Source organism: Sinocyclocheilus rhinocerous, unplaced genomic scaffold (assembly GCF_001515625.1).
Source record: "Sinocyclocheilus rhinocerous isolate Xijiao unplaced genomic scaffold, SAMN03320098_v1.1 C36227039, whole genome shotgun sequence".
Lineage (NCBI taxonomy): Eukaryota > Metazoa > Chordata > Actinopteri > Cypriniformes > Cyprinidae > Sinocyclocheilus > Sinocyclocheilus rhinocerous.
In genome coordinates this window covers 1-921 of record NW_015776431.1, presented here as the reverse complement: position 1 = coordinate 921, position 921 = coordinate 1, and the positions used below count along the sequence as shown (strand labels likewise).

The 921-nt window shown below is 39.2% G+C and overlaps 1 protein-coding gene across 1 annotated transcript; it reads left to right on the top strand.

Moving 5' to 3' along the window:
• Nucleotides 1-238: 238 nt before the first annotated feature.
• Nucleotides 239-760, top strand: LOC107735674 (cilia- and flagella-associated protein 70-like; the record flags this gene model as incomplete). The annotated part of the gene is made up of 3 exons (XM_016547283.1): nt 239-404; nt 486-580; nt 667-760. Coding segments are annotated over exons 1-3 (333 nt in total), but the record flags the coding sequence as incomplete, so codon positions are not given.
• Nucleotides 761-921: the final 161 nt, after the last annotated feature.

The window sequence follows — 921 nt, the reverse complement described above, 5'->3', positions numbered from 1 at the left end:
ATTAAAATACTATTCATATTTTTTCCAATTAATACATTGCTTTAGTTGTTCATATAGCAAGTGCCAAAAAAAGTCAAAAAATGAAATTTAAAAATTGAAAGCGTTAAATTTGTTGGTCTAAAATAACAGATGTTTAGATATATGCAAAATATTTTTATGTCTAAAATAATAATTCGCCTAAAAATAAAAAAGTCTTACATTGTTTATTCATTGTTTTACAGAAAGAGCAAGTCTTGTTATTCTCCAATGGCGTCTTGAAAATGGGTGGTGAGAAGGAGCCAGTGCCAAGACCCAAAAAATGGCCCTTGGGGTCTCTTCTCGCACCAGGGGCCGAGGTCATTCAGGGCCTTTATATTGATGCAGAACCCACAGACACGGATCACGGAGACCTTACTGACATAGAGGTGACTTGAGCCATTAATGGACACTTCAGTGATGGATGTGGAAGGAATATGTCACCACATTGATCTGTTTGTGTGTTATAGGACAAGGATTTCAGAGCAGATGCTGAGTGTAACCAGAAAAGAGTGAGCTGGGATACGGCACATCGTTGCTTTATTGATGCGGGAGGTGTGGCCTGGTGAGCAAACAACACTTTTAATCAATGCACTCACTCCTGTGTCCTGAAATTCATGTATTCCAATCACGGCTTCCTATTTTTCTCAGTCTTTCACGCAGGATTGCAGAATGTAGATTGTGGCCTGTTGAGATCATGAAGGCCATACAGACAGCACCAACCAAAGGTGGGAAGACAAGACAGGTGAGAAGCATCCTGAACTTTAACATATAAGGGATAGTTCACCCAAAAATGAAAATTTGCTGAAAATGTACCCTCACCAAGAAGTAGATGAGTTTGTTCCTTCCTCAGAACAGATTTGGAGAAATGTAGCATTATATCACTTGCTTAGCAGTGGATCCTCT